The following is a 19,850-nucleotide window of genomic DNA, read 5'->3' as shown; positions in this document are numbered from 1 at the left end:
TTTAGCTTTCCTACTTTTCAATTCTGTCTATATAGAAATGATGCCGAATATTTGGTTTTCTTTTACCCTTGCTCATCTGTACCACAACCTTTAGTCAACATGAAGTCACAGAGATGTACAGCACGGAAACAGACCCTTCAGCCCAACTCGTCCATGCCGACCAGATATCCTGAACTAATCTGGTCCCATTTGCCAACACCTGACCCATATCCCCCTTAAACCCTTCCTATTCATGTACCCATCCAGATACAATTACAACATTTCAAAGGTATCAGCCTCCATCACTTCCTCTGACAGCTCATTCCATACACACACCATCCTTTGCATGAGTAGGTTGCCTCATGGGTCCCTTTTATATCTTTCCCCTCTCACCCCAAACCTATGCCCTCTAGTTCTGGACTTCCCCGCCCCAGGGAAAAGACTGTTTTCTATTTCCCCTGTTCATGTCCCTCATGATTTTGTAAACCTCTATAAGGTCACCCCTCAGCCTCCGACGTTCCAGGAAAAATAGCCCCAGCCTGTTCAGCCTCTCCCTATAGCTCAATCCTCCAATTCTGGCAACACCCTTGTAAATCTTTTCTGAGCCCTTTCAAGTTTCACAACATCCTTCCGATCGGAGGGAGACCAGAATCGCACACAACATTCCAGAAGTGCCCTAAGCAATGTCCTGTACAGCAGCAATATGACCTCCCAACTCCTGTACTCTCTCCCCTGACCAATAAAAGAAAGTATACCAAATGCCATGAGGCATCTTGCAAGGAACTATGAACCTCCACCCCAAGGTCTCTTTGTTCAGTAACACTTACCAGGACCTTACCATTAAGTGTATAAGTCCTGCCCTGATTTGCCTTTGCAAAGTTTATCTAAATTAAACTCCATTTGCCACTCCTCAGCCCATTGGCCCAACTGATCAAGATCCCGTTGCACTCCGAGGTAACCTTCTTCACTCTCTGATACATCTCCAGTTTTGGTGTCATCTGCAAACTTAGTAACTTTACCTCCTATGTTCACATTCAAATAATTTATATAAATGACAAAAAGTAGTAGACCCACCACCGATCCTTGTGGCACAACACTGGTCACAGGCCTCCAGTCTGAAAAGCAACCCTGCACCACCACCTTCTGTCTCTAAATGGTTGGTTCTCCCTGTATTCCATATAACTAACCTTGCTAACCAGCCTACTGTGAGGAACTTGGTTGAATGCCTTACTGAAGTCCATAAAGATCACTTCCACTGCTCTGCCCTCATCAATCCTCTTTGTTACTACTTCAAAAAACTCAATCAAGTTAGTGAGACATGATTTCCCACGGACAAAGTCATGTTGACTATATCCCTAATCAGTCCTTGCCTTTCCAAAACATGTAAATCATTGACCCTCAGGATTCCCTCCAGCAACTTGCCCACCACTGACGTCAGGCTCACCGTTCTATAGATCCCTGGCTTTCCCTTATCTCCTTTCTTAAACAGTGGCACCATGTTAGCGAACTTCCAGTCTTCCAGCACCTCGCCTGTGTCTATCAGTGATACATATATCTCAGCAAGGGGCGCAGCAATTACTTCCCTAGCTTCTGTCAGAGTTCTAGGGTACACTTGATCAGGTCCTGGGGAGTTATCTATCTTTATGCATTATAAGACTTCCAGCACTACAACCTCTGTAATATGGATATTTTTCAAGATGTCCCCATCTATTTCCCCACATTCTCTACCTTCCATGTCTATTTCCACAGTAAACACTGATGCAAAATACTCATTTAGTATCTTCCCCATCTCCTGCAGTTCCACACACAGGCTGTCTTTGTGATCTTTGAGGGGCCGTATTCTCTCCCTGGTTACCCTTTTGTCCTTAATGTATTTATAAAATCCCTTTGGATTCTCCTTAACCTTATTTGCCAACGCTATCTCATGTCCCCTTTTTGCTGTCCTGTTTTTCCTCTTAAGTATTTTCCTACTGCCTCTATACTCTAAGGATTCACAAGATCTCTGCTGTCTGTCCCTGTCATATGCTTCTTTCTTTTTCTTGACAAAAACGAACAACGAGCTTGACTATACAGTATTACAAAGTAATGTAATCTGCAATCCATACGCAATTTATATTCTAATATCCAATTTAACCTGTGATTAAATGCCCCAAAGCATTCATTAAATAGCAAATGTAATCTAGACAGATCCCACAGATTTCTTAGCAATTCCCCCTTTGACATTATTGAAATAGTGGTTCATAAATCTCACTAAACTTCAAAAGCAATCACAATTCTTCACTTTTGCAAATCTGGCCTTAAAACATCCCCTCTAACTACACCATAATGGACTACATGAGCTACTGCTCTCATTATAGATTAAATTAGATTCCCTACAGTGTGGAAACAGGCACGTCGGCCCAACTAGTCCACACTGACCCTCTGAAGAGTAACCCACCCAGACCCATTCCCCATGTTTACCCCTGACTAATGCACCTAACTCTATGGGCAATTTAGCATGACCAATTCTCCTAACCTGCTCATCTTTGGACTGTGGGAGAAAACCCACACAAACACTGGGAGAATGTGCAAACTCCACACAGACAGTCGCCCAAGGCTGGGCTTGAACCCGGGTCGCTGGCGCTGTGAGGCAGCAGTGCTAACCACTGATCCACCATGCTGCCCACTTATAGCCGATCAGGTTCCAAAACTGCACTCTAATAGTTGTTCACAAGCAGAATGTGAGCTATTCACTAAAAGCTAGATTCAATGATCCAGTGTTAAACCTGTGCACCACCCACCCCAGGTTCTAATCTTGTCCCATTTCTTCAAACAAATACTGTTCTAAGCTTTTCAATTCTTACTCTCAGTTGCAGTGAAATATTAATGCTCATAGACTTCTGCCCAGTGCATCTCAGCTTCCTGTTGTACAGAGCCAGTGACTTTCCCACTTACTCAGCTCCCTGGGAATACTTCTGAGTCCAAAATTTGGCTCTTTATTAATTCCTAGAATTTGTTCCCCAGGGTTCTAAACACACAGAACCATTGAGCTTTTCATAACTCCTAAGTCAGCACTCTACGTGGGGCTATGTAGTTCAGCTGCTTTCCAAGCAATACATCTAACTGTAGAACTCCTGATATGGTCTCTTCAATGATCCCTCAAAGTTTCTTCAGTGAACTATCAAAAACCTTGCATTAAGCACCTCCTCTATTGTTGTCAGAATGAAATATACAGTCGATTGCAACACCCTTGGGTCAGTGTGCAGCCTTAAGGTTAATTCCTTGCTCTGCTGGAAATGAATTTCATTAAAACACTCTGCTGAGCTGATTGATGAATAGTATTGTATCAGCTTGCCCAACTATGAACTCAGCTGTCTGATCATAAGGAACAGCCATTTTGAAGTAGAGTATTGAAGGATAAGAAAACTGTAAATGATTCACAGTAGAATTGTGAAAAAAATGTAAACTAATGTGAATATGTTAATATTTGTTTGCTGAGTTGATCATTTGGAAAAAAGCCTTTTGGATTTTAAACTGCTAACTTTAGTTTTCTCATCATGAAGTTAGGAGAGACATCAGTGATGGTTACAGCTGTCAGCAAGACAAAGCCTACTGCATCTCAATTTATGCCATTGGTGGTAAGTTTTTCTTAACATTTAATATCTGGTTGATATTGTAGAATCTGCTGGAGACTAACAGACTTTTCTTAATAGGTTGATTACCGTCAAAAAGCTGCTGCTGCAGGAAGAATACCAACAACCTATTTACGAAGAGAAATGGGCTACACAGATAATGAGATTTTGACCAGCAGAATAATTGGTAAGATCATCTAATGCAGAATAGGCTTATTGTGCAATTTTTTTTCAGATTCATTTCTAAAAATAGCTTATGGTACTTGCAGCAACAATTTTATATTTTGCCATCCCTTGACCGTAAGGATGAATATTTTCTAGTAAAGTATTTTGACTTGTTTCCATTTCTAATATCTACAGAAGCTTTACTTTACGAGTAGAAATATTTTAAAATGTTACATGATGTTGTTTGGCTGAAATGTGGTCCATGCATTTTATGGAACATGTTAAAAGTATTTGGATTGAATTATAAAAATGCCTGGTTTGAAAGGTAATTACCCTTGTTTGTGAATCCATTGACCCAATGAGAATTACTACTTCTGGCCAGCAAACAGTTAGTTGTCCTCAGTGCATTAGCATTTTTGTTCCTAGTTGGTATTTTAACAAAGAGAAACATAAGTAGTAAGCATGGAGAGTAGTTGAAAGGTGCCTCTGATCAGCAAATCCAGAGTAGCACTTAATACCACATTTCTTGAAGTCTTTGGCCCAGTTCAGACAATGTTTCCCCATTTGTCAAGTTGAAGGAAAACCATGCAATAACAGTGAGCTGGAGAAACTCAGCATATCTAGTAGCATCTGTGGAGAGAAAGCAGTTTACATTTCAAATTCAGAAGGTAAACCAAAAAGGCTTGGAAAGGCAGGCACATGATGAAAATATAGGCTTGTTTTCCAAGGCTTTCATAATTGTAAATGTGTTCAGCATTGTAAATTATTTGTTTTCTGTTGCTTCTTCAGACCGTTCGATCAGGCCATTGTTTCCTTCAGGCTACTTTTATGATACACAGGTAAATAATGGATAAAATTAACAACTGAGACATTTTGGAAAATGCTACTTTGAACACATTTGCCAAATTTGTATTTTGCCTAATTGCTTTGGTTGAAATATCTATATTTAAACAAGCTGTAAATGCTGTAAGCAAAATTTATATTATTTTAAAATCGTGACTGGAACAATGAACGTCAATGAAACTTTAATAGCTGCACAATTGTATGTGAAGCTCCTGTAGTTATTTTGCTTATTGTTACAATGTTGTTTCTTGTTCATTGTTCATATAATTGTAATAAATTGTATTAATTTTAAATAGTCAATGTTAATTTGTAATGTAGTTAATTTTTAACATGGCTGTTAGTATCATATTAATAATTTATTTGACTTTTAGAGTGTTTCTAAAAGTATGTAGTCCACAAGGTTTGGGTGCAGAATTAAATCCATTGAACTTGTTTTGCCATTGGATCCTAGCTAATATGTTTCTCAACCCCATTATCTTGCCTTATCCCTGTAGCCCTTGATCCCCTGAACAATCAAGACCCTATCTTTTGCAGCAACAAGTTCCACAGATCCATCACCTTCTGGCTGAAGAAATTTCTCCTTATCTAAGTTCTAAAGGGTCATCCCTTCATTCTGAGGTTGTTATTGGGTTCAGACTCTCAAAATAATGGAAACATTTCTACATACCACTCTGTCCAGGCCTCTCAGCATTGTAATTTTGCCAGAGCCCATCTCATCCTTCTAACCTCTGAGTACAGAGCAAGAGTCCTCCACAACTCCTTATTCGGCACGTCCTTCATCCTGAACCTCGTCTGGACTCCCTTCAAAGCCAGCAAATCCTTCCTTAGGTACAGGGCCCAAAACTGCTCACAATGTTTCAAAAGGAGTCTGACCAGAACCTTATACAACCTAAGCAGTGCATCTCTGCTGTTGTATTCTAGCCCTCTTGAAATGAATGCTAACATTCCATTCGCCTCCCTAACTGCCAACTGAACCTGCATGTTAACCTTAAGAGAATCTTGAACAAGGATTTCCAAGACCCTTTATGCTTCGGATTTCTGAAGCCTTCCCCCATTTAGAAAATAGTCTATCCTGTCGTCTTCCTGTCAAAGTGCATGACCTCACACGTTCTCACATTGTATTCCATCTACCACTTCGCCCACTTTCCCAGCCTGTCTCAAGCCCTTCTGTAGCCTTCCTGCTTCCTCAACACTGCCTGTCCCTCCAACTACCTTTGTGTCATCTGCAAACTTAGCAATAATGCCCACAGTTCCTTCATCTAGATCTTCACAACTTGAATTGTTCTGGTGCAATACAGACCCCTTTGGAACTCTGCTAATCACTGGCTGCCATCCTGAAAAAGACCCTTTTATACTTAGTCTCTGCCTTCTACCAGTCAACCATTACTCTATCCATGCCAGTTCCTCACCCCTAACACCATGGACCCATATCATATTTGGCAGTCTCTTGCGCGGCATCTTGGTAAAGACCTTCTGGAAATTCAAATAGATCACATTCACTGGCTTCCTTTGTTTAACTTGCTCATTGTCTCCTCAAAGAATTATAACAGATTTATCAGAAATAACCACCCTTGATAAAGCCATGCTGGCTTAGCACTGTTACCATGTACTTCCAAGCACTCCACAATCCTGTCTTTAATAATGGATTCTAAAATAACCAATAACCAAGGTCAGGCTAACCAGCCTATAGTCTTCTGTCTCCCTCCTTTTCTTAAACAAGAGTGCTACATCAACCATTTTACAGTTCTCTGGAGACCTCCCTGACTCCAGTGATTCCTGAAAGGTCACCATCAAATGTCTCTACAATCTCTTCAGCTATCTCCTTGAGAATTCTGGCATGTAGTTCATTTTGTCTGTGTGTTTTATCCACCTTCAGATCCTTCAGCCTCCCCAGCACCTTCTCCTTAGTGATGACCACTACACTCCCCTCTGCCCCCCTGATACTCTGGAAGTTTTTGTATGCTGTTGATGTCTTCCACTATGAATACAGATGCATAGGATCTACTCAATTTCTCCACCGTTTCTTTGTTCCTTATTTCTACTTCTCTAGCTTCATTTTCCATTTGTCCAATGTCGACTTGTGGCGCTCTCTTACCTTTTTTGCATATCTAAGAAATCTCTTGCAATCATCTTTTTATATTAGTAGCTAGCATACTGTCATATTTCATCTTCTCCCCCCTTTTTGCAGCCTCTTTGGAATAGCCTGCTATTGATGATCAAAACGTATCACATTTAGCAAGTTTTGAGAAGATTTGTAGCTCAGGTTACTCTGAATGTAAGTTTGCTTGCTGAGCTGGAAGGTTCGTTTTCAAATGTTTCATCACCATACTAGGTAACATCATCAGTTAGCCTCCGGTGAAGCACTGGTAGTATGGCCCACTTTTTATTTGTGTTTAGGTTTCCTTGGGTTGGTGGTGTAATTTCCTGATGATGTAGCCTCCCAGCTCAACGAGCAAACTTACATCCACATGCCACATTTGTTTGCAGAAATATTTATAATCCAGGTTTTAGACTGAAGGTATGATTCTTTCATTTGTTTAAGATTGTTTGTAACCTCATCGCAGTGGATGGTGTCAATGATCCTGATGTACTTGCAATAAATGGAGGTACGTAAACAACATACCTTGTTATTGATTACTTTGGGGATGGACCATGATGATATTGAGAAAGGATTTCCAGAATTTTGACCCAGTTGTAGTGAAGGGGTTATGGTGAATCTACAGGTCTACTTCTGTAATGGGGAAAATGCTTGAATCTATTATCAAGGAAGATGGTTATGAATCTGTGGAATTCCATGCCAAATGAAGTAGTTGAGACTTCCTCATGGAATGTTTTTAAAGCTAAGATAGATTTTTTTTTTGTACAGTAAAGGAATTTAAGGGTTATAGTGAGAGGTAAGTGAAACTGAGACCATGAAAAGATCAGCCATAATCTTATTGAATGGCAGAGTGGGCTCAAAGGGCCGATTGGCCTACTCCTGCACCTATTCCTTATGGTCTTACAGAGACGACTAGCAGTATTATTGAAACATCATCTCCAAGTCACACACAATTCCTTGCAACGTGTTATTTCAAATTGCTCCTTGACAAAGGAGATTTTAAAGAAAACATCTTCAACACTTAACTGCAGTATCAGCAATACATAGTTCTTGTTATCGAGGATGAGGGTCTGTTTCCGTGCTGTACATCTCTATGAAACTTTGTTCTGTGAACCTGTAAAACCTGCGACCTTGGTATAGACTAGTACAATGGTGAGGATATCAAACTTGCTGCTACATGGGGTGATTTGAGGTGAATAGCTTGGGTGCATTTAAGTGGAAGCTAGATAAGTGCATGAAACAAGAGGAATAGAAGCATAGAAGTATGTTAGGGTGAGACAAAATAAAGTGGAAGGAGGCTTGTGTAGAGTATAAACACTAGCCACAGATCTATTGGTCAAAGCAATTTGCTTCTATGCTGTGAAGCTAACTTGGCACTCTTGCATATTTAAACAAGATTCATCCCAGTGTCCCTAAATAGAAAAAAGTATAATTGTACTACTCAGCTTGTATTTTTTAATTATTTAATTGTTTTCCCACCTTTTACATTCCTTTTTATTTATATTAAGAAATCTAGATAAAGGGCCGAGGCCCACAGTGCAGGATACTACCAAGATGTAAGACAGAAGATGAGATAAAGCAGGAAGAAGTCATTAAGGGCTGCCAACCTAAAGGTTGTAGGAAGAGGGAAAGACTGAGGGAGGTAAAAAGTTTAATAGTTTTGAGCCTTTTATAGGAGGTGATGAAGCAATTTTAGTATTTTAAGAATTAAGATAAGCAGATTTTGGTGTTTTGTTTTTTTCGTGCTGATGCAACAACCAATTGTAGACTTAAAACTTGGTTGTTGATTTCCACCATCACCCCTACCCATATAGCCACTAAAATTCCATTACGAATCTGTCTGAGCATATACCATCAGAGTTTTAAATCTTGAATTTTAGTGTTGCTCTTAATATCTGATGGAAAAGTCACACACTGCTTTAAAGTTGCAACAAAACACTCTGGCCTTTGTTGTTGTCATCATGATTTTCTGAATATTTCCATAACCCAAAATAATGACAAAATCAAGACCAAATTTGAATTTAATTCCGTTTTATCTAAACTTTATGAAAAAATAATTATTATAAGAATCATTTTGATCGTTTTTAAAATCAAGTTAGCTGTAGATGATGCTACAATTTAATACTTATTTTTATGATAAACTTATTTTCAGTGGAATTATTTAAACTTTACCAGGTTATCACATTCAGCTATAATGCAGAAAAGTTTTTAAAGCAAAATATTATCCAATTGCTGATTAAAACCCAACTGAATTGCATAGGTTCATGTCAGATCTGCCATCAACAGGTGTGTAAATGAATTTGAGCTGAAACACAAGATTGGTGGGAGGGATGCACTTTCTTTAGAAAAGGTACAAGTTGTACTGAAATTATCAATTGTCTTCAGTGTAAAAACTCTACATGCTTACGATAACATTTCACTTCAAGTTTCTCATACTACCAGCGGCATCTATTTTTGAGTCATAACTCTAAAGTTCGATCTGTAGTTGTAGCTCAAGTTTTGAGGGAGAAGTTGTTGCACTACTTTTCAGGTTGGCAAAGTATGACCATTTTAAGCACTCGCTATTACAGTTTACGGCAACTTTCTGAAAACACTGAAATGTGATTTGCTGATTGTTTTCATATGATTTTTACGTATCCACAATGTATTTTTTTCATTGTGAACATTTGGGCTGCTATATTTTCATACGTACCAGAATTTCCATGCTCTAACTTTTCCATTCTATTTTGACAGCCTCTGCAGCCTTGGCATTGTCTGACGTACCATGGAATGGTCCTATAGGTGGGTAAACTTTAAAGCAAGACTTCTGAAGTCAACCTGTGTTTGTAATCTGAAATGTTGTATTGACGGTAATGCAAACTGTGCTCTTAGCTATTAAGATGCCACATGATATTTACAAATGCATTCATAAAGCAAGTTCCAAGTCTTGTCAGCAACTGCTCATGAAAATAGTTTTGCAAATTGTCCAAATAGGGCAATAAAGTGGTCTACAGGAACATAATCTGGCAATTCAATGCAACATTAGCATTATATAGAAGCAGTTTATTCATTCATTTTCTCAACAAACTTCTCAAATAATGAGAAAATAATAAATGAATTGCCTTCTTCGTCCTTACAAAGGGAGTAGATGCTAAAAGCATAATGTTGATTTATTAGCTTATACAAAGCATTAAGTATATTTTCAAAGAAGGAACAGATTTTATTTCAATGATTTATGGATAAAGACCTCTTGCTTGCAATTACTGCATCATATAGGGACCTGAGGACATTTCATGTGTGTTGGGAGGGCCCAAGTTTAAATGACAGCTACAATCACTGCAGACCATCAGAGAGGATAATATTTTCCTGGATTATATATTCAAAATAATGGTCACCCTACTGGCAGAGAAAGTTCAGAACAGTAAATTGACAATCCAGAAGAGTAGGAAGTCTTTCAAGCTGGTACTTGACTTCTGAGGTTGCTGGGAATGGCCTTGAGGCATTCATTAATTGTCAAGGAGAGGGGTAAACTGTTTGAGATTCCATGGTTAGGGGCACTGGTGGACATCTCTGTAGCTATCATAAATCCAACAAGATTTATTGCCTCCCAGGTGGAGTTAAAGAATATCATAGAAAGAGCACAGAATATTCTGTGGGGTAGGGACTTGGAAGGAGTGAACCAGAGTTAGTAGCCCTCTTGTCCCCTTGAGCTTTCTCTGCCATTCACTGGGATCATGGTGGATCCGACACTCCTTGCTTACATTTTCTTGCCCTTCCCCTATAACCATTGATCCCCCTACTTGTTCACACTGATACCAGTGACTTAAAGTGAGTATGTATTGGGGTCCGACTGTCAGATTTTCAGAAGATAGGAAGTTTTAAAAAGTAGGATCTTGATCTTGATCATTCCCTAAGCAAGTTCAGCCTTTGGCCACCTGGGAAAGAGCATTTGATGACCAAGGTCTCAAGCTGAAGATGAAAGCAGTGTTTTAGCAGTCAGCAGTGATCCCCATGCTATATGTTTCAGGGGACTTAACAGCTTACTGCAAGCACCTGAAAACACTGTAGAAGTGTCACCAGTGGTAGCTATGTAATGTTCTCTAAATCCAGTGACAAGAAAAGCAGTCCAACAGCAGCATCCACACCCAAACAAGCATGTTGAGCGTGGCAGTTGTAATAACTTAACACAGTCTGCTGAGCAGGACGTGGCATTTATGCACTCAACACCAAACCTCCTGAAGCAATTCCTCTTCTTCAAACTCAGTACTGCCTAGAGATTCACAGGAGTGCAGCAGATGCATTAAGGCATGTGTTGAGGACATCCCTGAAGAGATCAAACATTCCCTCAAATTTATGGGAGTCTTTGTCAAAATGAAGAAGGTTTGTTTTGAAAGGCACTGAATGCTTTGAGAAACTTCAACAGTAACATGAAGAGGCCAATCAAGGTGTCAGAATGCACAAGCCTCAATACTTAATTTGTCTGCGTTTTAAGTGCCACTTACTTCACATGTGGCTGAACCTACAGATTGCACATCGGACTCATTAACCATCTCCGAAAGCATCAAACCCGAGCATACGTGAGTCATGCTGAATCCCCTGGGACTGCCTAAGGAGGATACTTTATAGAATGCACTGCTGAGCAGAGTTGTGAGACTGGGAATATAAAGGTATGCCTTCAGGCAAAATGTCGAAGCAAGGGCTTCAGATGCTTGGTCTTGGGACCATTTCACAGAAGGAACCATCTATTTGAAAAGTATACTTGCATTTCAACCAACAGGGGGCCAATGCCCTCATGCAACAGTTTACATATGTTGTTAAAGAGGGTCAAGGAGAGGAGCACCAAAATATAGAAGCAGATAAGAAGATTATGGTACATAATGGACTAGAGAAGAAAGTAATGTTTTTGAAGCAGAATAAGGAGAGCTACAAGGAATGCAAAGATAGGTTTGCAGTGTATGTATGTAAATGCACCAAGTGTGGTGCAGAAGTGAGCACAGACAAGTATTTGCATGGAAATGGAATGTGTAGCACTAACAGAATCTTAATATGGTGAATATTGGGAGCTTCGTATTCAAGGATCAAAGTTCATAAAAAGTATTGAAGTTAAAATGGTAGGTGGGGTGGCAGTATTGGTTTGGAAGATATTGTCATGGGGCAAATAGCCAATGGCCTTGAAGGGCAAAGGACAGAATCCATTTGGTTAGTGCTGAGAAGCAAAAATGGTATGTTCACTCTCTATTGGAAGTATTTTGTAGCCTTCAAATAGAGCAAATTAGTGAGAGACACAGACTGAAAGGAACACATCAGCAGGGAGATTGCAGATTTGTATGAGAAGGCAGAAAATTGATATTGGAGGGACTTTAATTACCCAAATTACAATTTGAATAATGTTATTCTCAATGTATTCAGGAGAACTTTCTGGAGAAATATGTACTTGGTTCAAATAAGAATGCTGGGTCTGATACTGGGGAGTGGTAAGGAAGGCATTGTTCAGGTGCAGCATAGTTTCTTTGAACAAGCGTGAAAAGTAAATGTATCAAATCGAGAGCCCTTTTTCATGGCCAGATAGAAAATTGGCTGAGACAATTAAAAAGGGTGCATAAATAGTGAATTCTGGCATAAATGGTGAGTAGGATTTTAGAAGTGATAATTGTGAGAGAAAATCTCTCAACAGGCACTTGGAGAGGTCAAAGTTGATTCAGCATGGATTTTGTAAATTGGAAAACATGCTCGACTAATTAATTTTCGAAGTAACAAAGGTTGATGATGAGGAAACTGGTAGGTGTGCGTGTTTATAAATGAGTGATCTGTACATACACATTTTTAAGAAAATGTTTGAGCAAAGTACTACAAAAGTCTACTTAACAAAATTGAGGCTGATCTGTGTCAGTTTGGGGGATGGCAAAAAGGATAGTACATGCGTTAAATAAGCTGGATATTGGAATACAGAGTAAAATTTCAAAGTTTTCCATTGATGCCAAATTAGAAGTGTGACAGTCAGTGAAGAAAATATTAATCAACTGGAGTGGACAGAAAGTCCATGGATTGACAGATTGAGGTTTATGCAGGGAAAGTGTAAAGTGGTGCACTTTGGCAGAAGAAATAGGGAGAAGTGAAACAAAAAAAAAACAAGTTGGTGGAGAAACTAAGCAGATATGGTAGTACTTGTGGAGAGAAAAGGCACCAGACCTGCTCAGTTTCTCCAGCAATTTCTCATTGTGTTTGTTTCAGATGTCCAGCATCCTCCACTCTTTGTTTTATGATTGATAATGACCTGGAATTGACTGCCAACAAAGGTGATGGAAGTGGAGCTTATGAATGATTCCAAAAAGAAATGGAATAGACATTTGAGAAAAATAAACTTACAGGGTTACATGAATGTAGTTATTACAGAATGAGACCCCGATTACTCTACAGAGTCATGGACTCAATAGGCCAAATGACATTCTCTGCTGCTTTTATGACTCTCTGCATTTAGACTTTAAGTTCCTGTGTGAGAAAGATCTGTCAATAAGCCAACTATAAGCTACTGATATAGCTGAAAGTGTTATTGTTTCCACAAGCTAGTATGCGTTCTCTGCAATATTTACTGCCTTGTACTTTTCATCAATACTATGCCTTCAGGATCGTATTGCTTTCTGCCTAACAACAACAGTTGTTTAAAAATGACACTCACTCTATTCTGCATTCCCCTTTCAGGTGCTGTAAGGGTTGGCCTTGTGGATGGCGAAGTTGTGATTAACCCAACTCGAAAAGAGATGGCATTAAGTACTTTAAACATGGTACTGGCTGGTGGACCTCATAGCCAAGTTGGTGAGGATTTGATCTTCACTCATCAGCTGTTCCCTGCCAATTCAAAAATATGTTTATGCAGTAAAATATTTACACACTGTCATGTTTACTAACAGCTTTAATATTAACTATTCTATTTTGAAAGTCCAAAAGCTTCATCAGGGATGTGCGGCTGCATTTTATGGTATTTAATGTTTTTGTAACAAGTATAAAATGTATCACAGTCCATTTATTTAATATTAATGAATCAGTTTGTGTTTGTTTCTAAAGTTGCATACATTAAGCAAGGAAAGACTTTTAATTACAAGGATAATGCACATGAAAGGTTGCTAGACCACATTATAATAATGGTGCTAATCTGTGCAGAAGATTTACGCTCAAATATCATGTGTTGTAGAGTGTGCAGAAGTTCATTGCCTTTTTACTGTGCATGATAAATTCCAGATCTCCTGACGTTTTTCGGGGTGATTCTTTCTACGAAGAAAAGAAATAGAGATAAATCAGTGGAAAGGCACCTTGTAGCCTTAACTCAATTTCCTCATTTAATAGCATTGTACAGTGTGGAAACAGGCCACTTGGTCCATCAAATCCAAATTGACACATGGAAGAGCATCCCACCCAAACCCAGCTCCCCCATCCCTGTAACCTTGCATTTCCCATGACTAGGTACGGCACGCTGTCTCAGTGATTAGCATTGCTGCCTCACAGCACCAAAGTTCCAGGTTCGATTCCAGCCTCTGGTAACTGTCTGTGTGGAGTTTGCACATTCTCCCCGTGTCTGCGTGGGTTTCCTTTGAGTGCTCCGGTTTCCTCCACAGTCCAAAGATGTGCAGGTCAGGTGAATTGGTCATGTTAAATTGCCCATAGTGTTAGGTGCATTAGTCAGAGGTGGGTGGGTTGCTCTTCGGAGGGTCGGTGTGGACTTGTTGAGCCAAAGGGCCTGTTTCCACACTGTAGGGAATCTAATCTAATCTAATCCACCTAGCCTGCATTCCCTAGACGCTATGGGCTAATTATCATGCCTATCCACCTAACCTGCACATTTTTGGACTGTGGGAGGAAACCAAAGCACAGACACGTGGCGAATGTGCAAACTCCACACAGACCGGAATCAAACCCCGGTCCCTGGCACTGGAAGGTAGCAGTGCTAACCACTGAGCCGCTGTGCCGCCCCTAGCTGGAAGGCCTAGAGGGCTGGAAACTTTTTCTCTCTGGTCATTTTCAGAAGGAGACATAGTAGCATAGAACCATAAGTAAACCTAACAATGTTTATAGTTGTGCAGTATGCTTCGTAATGTGTACATCATTTCTGTCATGGTTTAGAGTCCTGCATACAGGAGCTATATTTTGGGGCGCGTTGGCAATGTTTACTGTTATAATATTACTCATAGTGCCTTAAAATTTGGCAAAAACTTAAAATACTTTGAACTCTGTAGAGCGGGGTGTCAATTTGTTTGTTGATTTTTGGCTGCTGAACTTTATTTGAATCCCATTTTAATTCCTTTTATATTGGCAATAAGTAATGCTCATACTTCAAAAAATTTTGAAAACAAGCTCTAATAAAGGTATTTCATAGGTAGTTGTCATGACCTTTAAGGAAATCAATTAAATTAATCAGTTCATTTTTTTTCTATTTACTAGTCATGATGGACGCAGCAGCGGAGAATGTGTTGCAACAGGACTTCTGTCACGCTATCAAAATGGGCATCAAACACACGCAACAAATCATATTGGCCATTCAACAGCTAGCTAAAGAACACGGAAATCCAAAAAGGACACCTCAGAAGATATTTGTTCCTCCTGCAGAAATAGTAGAATATGCAAGACAGTAAGTCCGGAATTCTTGATTGGTGAGAATTGCAAATCTTCATGAAAATGGATGAACTATATCCACAAGGTTGCAAAAAGAAGTCAGAAGGGTCTTCCACAGAAGTTAAAGAATGCTGTGACAATCAGTACTGGGTGACTAACCTAGGGCACAATATACTACTAAGACTATGAAGTGTGAAATAATTGCAGAAGATGAAATTATACTCAATGTGTGGCATTTCTTCGTAACTCTAAATTGCTTGAGCTTAATGGCATGCAATTATCCTTTTGATTTTAAAAATATACAATTTATTGTTTGTCAATCTTTTATAAATTTGTTATTTTTACTTTTGTGGAGTTCTCTTCCAGTTATATTTTACTTATTGTCGACATCTTCAGGAGAACTTGTTTAGAGGAGTGAATGTACACGATTGAGCCAAATACCATGATGGTGCTGCAAACCACTATATCATGGCTTGGCGGCCTCTAGGTTTGTGTCAGAAAACTCCTGATATTGCTCACCAGAGGTTCAAAGCACTGACCATGTGCTTTATTTTGGAAAAGAGGAATGTTCATATGCTGCTTTAACACGTGAGAGTTTGAGCAAAGAAGTCTTCCAACTACCATCTAATGATATTGTGCACTTACTGTATAAGTAATAGGTTCTGCAGCAGTAAAGCCATCTGAGTGCGATTGTACAGAATAGCCTCCACATTCACTTTCATGGTTCAGACTGTGTTAATCCAATCTGTTGAGATCCATATGTTTCTTGCATGTCTAAATTTATATTTAGAAATCCGTCCAAAAGATGTTTTCAAAATCAGCGCTGTCCTGAATGTAGAAGCAACAAACAGGGTAGATTTGTGCACCTGTCATTCAAACCACCTCCTAGCAATTGGCTACAGAAGTATGATAACAGAACGTTGTTTCTGACTTGGAGATCCAAGAGGGAGTGAGAAAATAATCAAGAACTGATGAAGTATGAATACTCAAAACTGGTTATACACTGGAAATGGGAAAATTGGTGAAGTCTGAAGGATGTTCTATCGGCTGAGAATCTGTGTCCCACACATATAGCTGGAAGAGAACTCCACAAAAGTAAAAATAACAAATTTATAAAAGATTGACAAACAATAAATTGTATATTTTTAAAATCAAAATGGGCATCAAACACACGCAACAAATCATTTGTTACCTGCCCTTGTGGTTTGTAGTAGAATTATGTAAATTACATTTTCAATTTAGTAACCATAAGGGAAATTTCTTTTATATCAAATTTACTTTTAACCCAAAAATATACTAATGATTAAAGTTATTCTGATCCAAAATGTTGATTAATAACTATCGTATTTTCTTTTGCCTCCTTTCCATAAATGTTATTCATGAAGCTTCTTTACATGTCCATAAATCTACTCTGGTTCTGAATATTGATGTTCATTAGTTGAATTTATGGAGTCCTTCGAGCAGGGCTATAAAGTTTGTGATGTAGGAATGTAATATAGTACAATGAAGTTTTTGTTTATATTCCCAAAAGTTATTTTTAATGTTGGTAGATGAGTCTAATGTCCATTAATGCCAAGAAGTTTGAATTTGACTTATCCAAAATTTAAATTATCTGTTTCAAAAGATCAAATGAATAAAATGAACCTCTTTAGTGGTTCTTTGGTTATTTCCAATTCCTCAAGCAATGACCATTTCAAATATAAAGCTGACCCAGTACTTCACCACCGCAACCCCATCATTGCAATCAGTATTTTCATAAAGTTTTCTGGTTTGAGTGCTCAGTTTTTCTAAAGAGTTCTTAACTGTTGCTTACATAATAGTGGTTGGGGTGAGGAGGGGGAATGCAGGGGAAGGGAAGGGAAATTTACTTATAATGTTGTTAAATAGGCACATTACTTGTGTATATTCCAATTAGAAAACAAGTCTCCAATGAAGTTTATCCAATAAAATGTTGTAAGAGACTGTAAAATAATTTGCTTTTGTTCTTCAGATTTGCTTCTGAGAAGGTCCGTGGTGTATTTTCAGACTTCACTTATGACAAAGTAAGTCACTATAAATTACACTAATTATGAATAGCAATCTAATTTGGACTTTTTAAATTAATATGATTCTAAATTATTTATCACTTTAAGGTTTCAAGAGATGATGCCATTAATAAAATCAGACTTGAAACAGAAGAACTGTTGAGAGGTATGATCTGCATGTATTTATTATATAGAGAGCTAAATTCTCTATGCTTGTGATCAATAAAGCCCACAATTTATCGAGCAAAATTTAACATAGTAGAAAATGTGATACAATGTTATATTTAAAATCTTCAACAAGGACTCGATGCAGAGGTCATTGAAATGTCTGTTCAAATTGGTGGAACCATTCTCACTCAAGGAGTTAACTGCAGGCCATATGATCCATGTGTATCAGTGTTTCAATAAATTTGCATCTACAGGCCGTATGCATATTCTAATTGTAAGAGCTATTTGAACATTAATATTGTAGTACAGTAGAGGCTGGATGAAGAATAGCCAAGCTGAAAATGTGTTGCTGGAAAAGCGCAGCAGGTCAGGCAGCATCCAAGGAACAGGAGAATCGACGTTTCGGGCATAAGCCCTTCTTCAGGAGGGCTGAAGAAGGACTTACGCCCGAAATGTCGATTCTCCTGTTCCTTGGATGCTGCCTGACCTGCTGCGCTTTTCCAGCAACACATTTTCAGCTCTGATCTCCAGCATCTGCAGCCCTCACTTTCTCTCTGAAGAATAGCCAAGTCCATCAAGTTCATCGTCTACCATTTCTGAGTAGACTACCATAGGTCGTAGTTGTAGAATGTGGCAAAGAAGTATTGACCAATTGAAGCAATCGTGTTATATAAATTATAAAACAAATCCAGATTGAGGATGTGAGAACAAGAGAGAGAGTACAGTGGTAAGATGACTGTACAAGTAATTAAAAGACCTGAAAGAATATTCTAGAGAGGTACATTTAAATCCTATCTCGGCAGCTGGGCGAATTAAGTTCAATTATAGAGTCAGAGTCATAAAGATGTACAGCATGGAAACAGACCCTTCGGTCCAACCAGTCCATGCTGACCAGATAACCCAACCCAAAACAGTCCCACCTGCCAGCACACTCCAAACCCTTCCTATTCATATACCTATCTAAATGTTGCAATTGTACCAGCCTCCACCACTTCCTCTGGCAGCTCATTCCATAGCCGTAACACGCTCTGTGTGAAAACGTTGCCCCTTAGGTCTCTTTTATATCTTTCCTCTCTGACCCTAAACCTCTAGTTCTGGACTCCCCGACCCCAGGGAAAAGACTTTGCCAATTTACCCTATCCATGCCCCTCAATTTTGTAAACCTCTATAAGGTCACCCCTCAACCTCCGACGCTCCAGGGAAAACAGCACCAACCTGTTCAGCCTCTCCCAAAGCTCAGATCCTCCAACCCTGGCAACATCCTTGTACATCTTTTCTGAACTGTTTCAAGTTTGACAACATCTTTCCAATAGGAAGAAGACCAGAATTGCACGCAATATTCCAACAGTGGCCTAAGCAATGTCCTGTACAGCCGCAACATGACCTCCCAACCCCTGTACTCAATACTCTGACCAATAAAAGAAAGCATACCAAACGCCGTCTTCATTATCCTATCTACCTGCGACTCCACTTTCAAGAAGCTATGAATCTGCACTCCAAGGTCTCTTTGTTCAGCAAACTCCCTAGAACCTTACCATTAAGTGTATAAGTCCTGCTAAGATTTGCTTTCCCAAAATGAAGCACCTTGCATTTATCTGAATTAAATTCCATCTGCCACTTCTCAGCTCATTGGCCCATCTGGTTAAGATCCTGTTGTAATCGAGGTAATCCTCTTCGCTGTCCACTACACCTCCAATTTTTTTGGTGTCATCTGCAAACTTACTAACTGTACCTCTTATGCTTGCATTCAAATCATTTATGTAAATGACAAAAAGTAGAGAACTTAGCACCGATCCTCCTGGCACTCTACTGGTCACAGGCCTCCAATCTGAAAAACAACCCTCCGCCACCACCCTCTGTCTTCTATCTTTCAGTCAGTTCTGTATCCACATGGCTAGTTCTCCCTGTATTCCATGAGATCTAACCTTGCTAATCAGTCTCCCATAGGGAACCTTGTTGAACGCCTTACTGAAGTCCATATAGATCACCTCTATCCCTCTGCCCTCATCAATCCTCTTTGTTACTTTTTGATAAAACTCAATCAATTTTGTGAGACATGATTTCCCATGCACAAAGCCATGTTGACTATCCCTAATCAGTCCTTGCCTTTCCAAATACATGTACATCCTGTCCCTCAGGATTCCCTCCACCAACTTGCCACCACAGATGTCAGGCTCACTGGTCTATACAACCCTGGCTTGTCCTTACCACCCTTCTTAAACAGTGGCACCATTTTTTCCAACCTCCAGTCTTCTGCCACTTCATCTGTGGCGATCGATGATGCAAATATCTCAGCAAGAGGCCCAGCAATCACTTCTCTAGCTTCCCACAGAGTTCTCGGGCACACCTGATCAGGTCCTGGAATTTATCCACCTTTAC

The 19,850-nt window shown here is 39.4% G+C and overlaps 1 protein-coding gene across 1 annotated transcript in view; it reads left to right on the top strand.

Annotated features, from left to right (window-relative positions):
- Positions 1 to 19,850, top strand: part of LOC122552884 (polyribonucleotide nucleotidyltransferase 1, mitochondrial) — a 73,720-nt gene that overhangs the window by 8,453 nt on the left and 45,417 nt on the right. The window contains exons 3-11 of the mRNA XM_043696024.1: positions 3,522 to 3,596; positions 3,672 to 3,777; positions 4,545 to 4,594; positions 7,141 to 7,204; positions 9,430 to 9,477; positions 13,375 to 13,488; positions 15,109 to 15,295; positions 17,270 to 17,321; positions 17,412 to 17,469. Coding sequence (XP_043551959.1) covers positions 3,522 to 3,596; positions 3,672 to 3,777; positions 4,545 to 4,594; positions 7,141 to 7,204; positions 9,430 to 9,477; positions 13,375 to 13,488; positions 15,109 to 15,295; positions 17,270 to 17,321; positions 17,412 to 17,469 — 754 coding nt within the window. The remainder of the gene's footprint in view (positions 1 to 3,521; positions 3,597 to 3,671; positions 3,778 to 4,544; positions 4,595 to 7,140; positions 7,205 to 9,429; positions 9,478 to 13,374; positions 13,489 to 15,108; positions 15,296 to 17,269; positions 17,322 to 17,411; positions 17,470 to 19,850) is intronic.

This window comes from Chiloscyllium plagiosum, chromosome 9 (genome assembly GCF_004010195.1).
Source record: "Chiloscyllium plagiosum isolate BGI_BamShark_2017 chromosome 9, ASM401019v2, whole genome shotgun sequence".
Taxonomy (NCBI): Eukaryota; Metazoa; Chordata; class Chondrichthyes; order Orectolobiformes; family Hemiscylliidae; genus Chiloscyllium; species Chiloscyllium plagiosum.
This window is presented reverse-complemented; position numbering and strand designations above follow the sequence as displayed.